The 1,148-nt window shown below is 30.1% G+C and overlaps 1 protein-coding gene across 1 annotated transcript in view; it reads left to right on the forward strand.

Moving 5' to 3' along the window:
• Positions 1-1,148, forward strand: part of TTC8 (tetratricopeptide repeat domain 8) — a 66,468-nt gene that overhangs the window by 20,626 nt on the left and 44,694 nt on the right. Inside the window, exon 6 of the mRNA XM_003786970.3 lies at positions 736-780. Coding sequence (XP_003787018.1) covers positions 736-780 — 45 coding nt within the window. The remainder of the gene's footprint in view (positions 1-735; positions 781-1,148) is intronic.

The following is a 1,148-nucleotide window of genomic DNA, read 5'->3' on the forward strand; positions in this document are numbered from 1 at the left end:
GAAAAGAAAAAAAAGCAAACCAGGGCTTTACCGTTCCTTCACCTTGGAGATTTGATTTAATTGGTCTGGTCTGGTGCCTCCAGATGATTCCAATGTGCAGTTAGGCTGAGTAGCACCTTGTTAAAAAAAACTTGAATATTCTGAGTCATAGAATTACTATGAATGCCATGTAAGGAGAACTAGCTTTAAAAATTAAGAAAAAAACACCGTACTTTACCCTTATCCTCGACTTTGTTTCAGAAGGAATGTTCATATTTTTCATGTCTAAATTTCATTAATATCATAATCACTGTATAATACAGAGTGGCCATAAAGTTCATGTGCAATTTACAATACATGGACTTTGTGGCCACCTTGTACATTTAGAGCATAAAAGGTTGGCTGAATCTGTTTTATGATGATTCTAAAGTTAGTCTTTAATAAATAAATAATTTTTTCATTTGTGTCTTTTTAATAATATAGTATGTATTATAATGAAAATAAAGTTCTGTTTTTAAGCTTTCTAGTATGTATTTGGTAAAAATCAGACTCAGTTATAAATAAATAGCAATATTTTAAAAATGAGTAAAAATGAGCGATTGTAACCAGGGATGGGTAGACCCTGGTAAATCCCAAGCACATTTGAGTATTTTTTTTCCCTTTTGATTCAATTTAGCTTTGACTTTTGATAATAGAGTGCTTTTGTTAAAATCTAAGAACAAATCTAATGTATTTTTGGCTTTTTTTTCTTTATAGGCTTTGTTTGAGTATATCTTTCATCATGAAAATGATATTAAGACTGTAAGTTTAGAATTCATGCTATTTCCTTTTATTGTAACTTTTCTGACTTTGGGAGTTTAGATTCTGAAATGTCTTGTTTCTTACCTTACGAAAAGATAAAATTGTTAAAGATCAGAGTACTTTCAGTTTCAGTGGGAAAATTTGTATACTTACAGGATTGATAAGAACTATGTCTGGTTGATAGACTATGTCAATCACAAAAGGGCAAGATACGGATAATTGAGAATATTAAGTAACATGCTTATGTCTAAGTTTAGTTTTTATAAGAGTGGTTAGTATTATTGATCTCTTTTTTCCTTTAGTTCATATAGGATATTATAGGTTTATTAATAAGTGTATGTGATTTTTTTCAGTGTGCCCTCTCCCCT

This window comes from Otolemur garnettii, unplaced genomic scaffold (genome assembly GCF_000181295.1).
Source record: "Otolemur garnettii isolate 467f Iridium unplaced genomic scaffold, OtoGar3 scaffold00020, whole genome shotgun sequence".
In the NCBI taxonomy this organism is placed as follows: domain Eukaryota; kingdom Metazoa; phylum Chordata; class Mammalia; order Primates; family Galagidae; genus Otolemur; species Otolemur garnettii.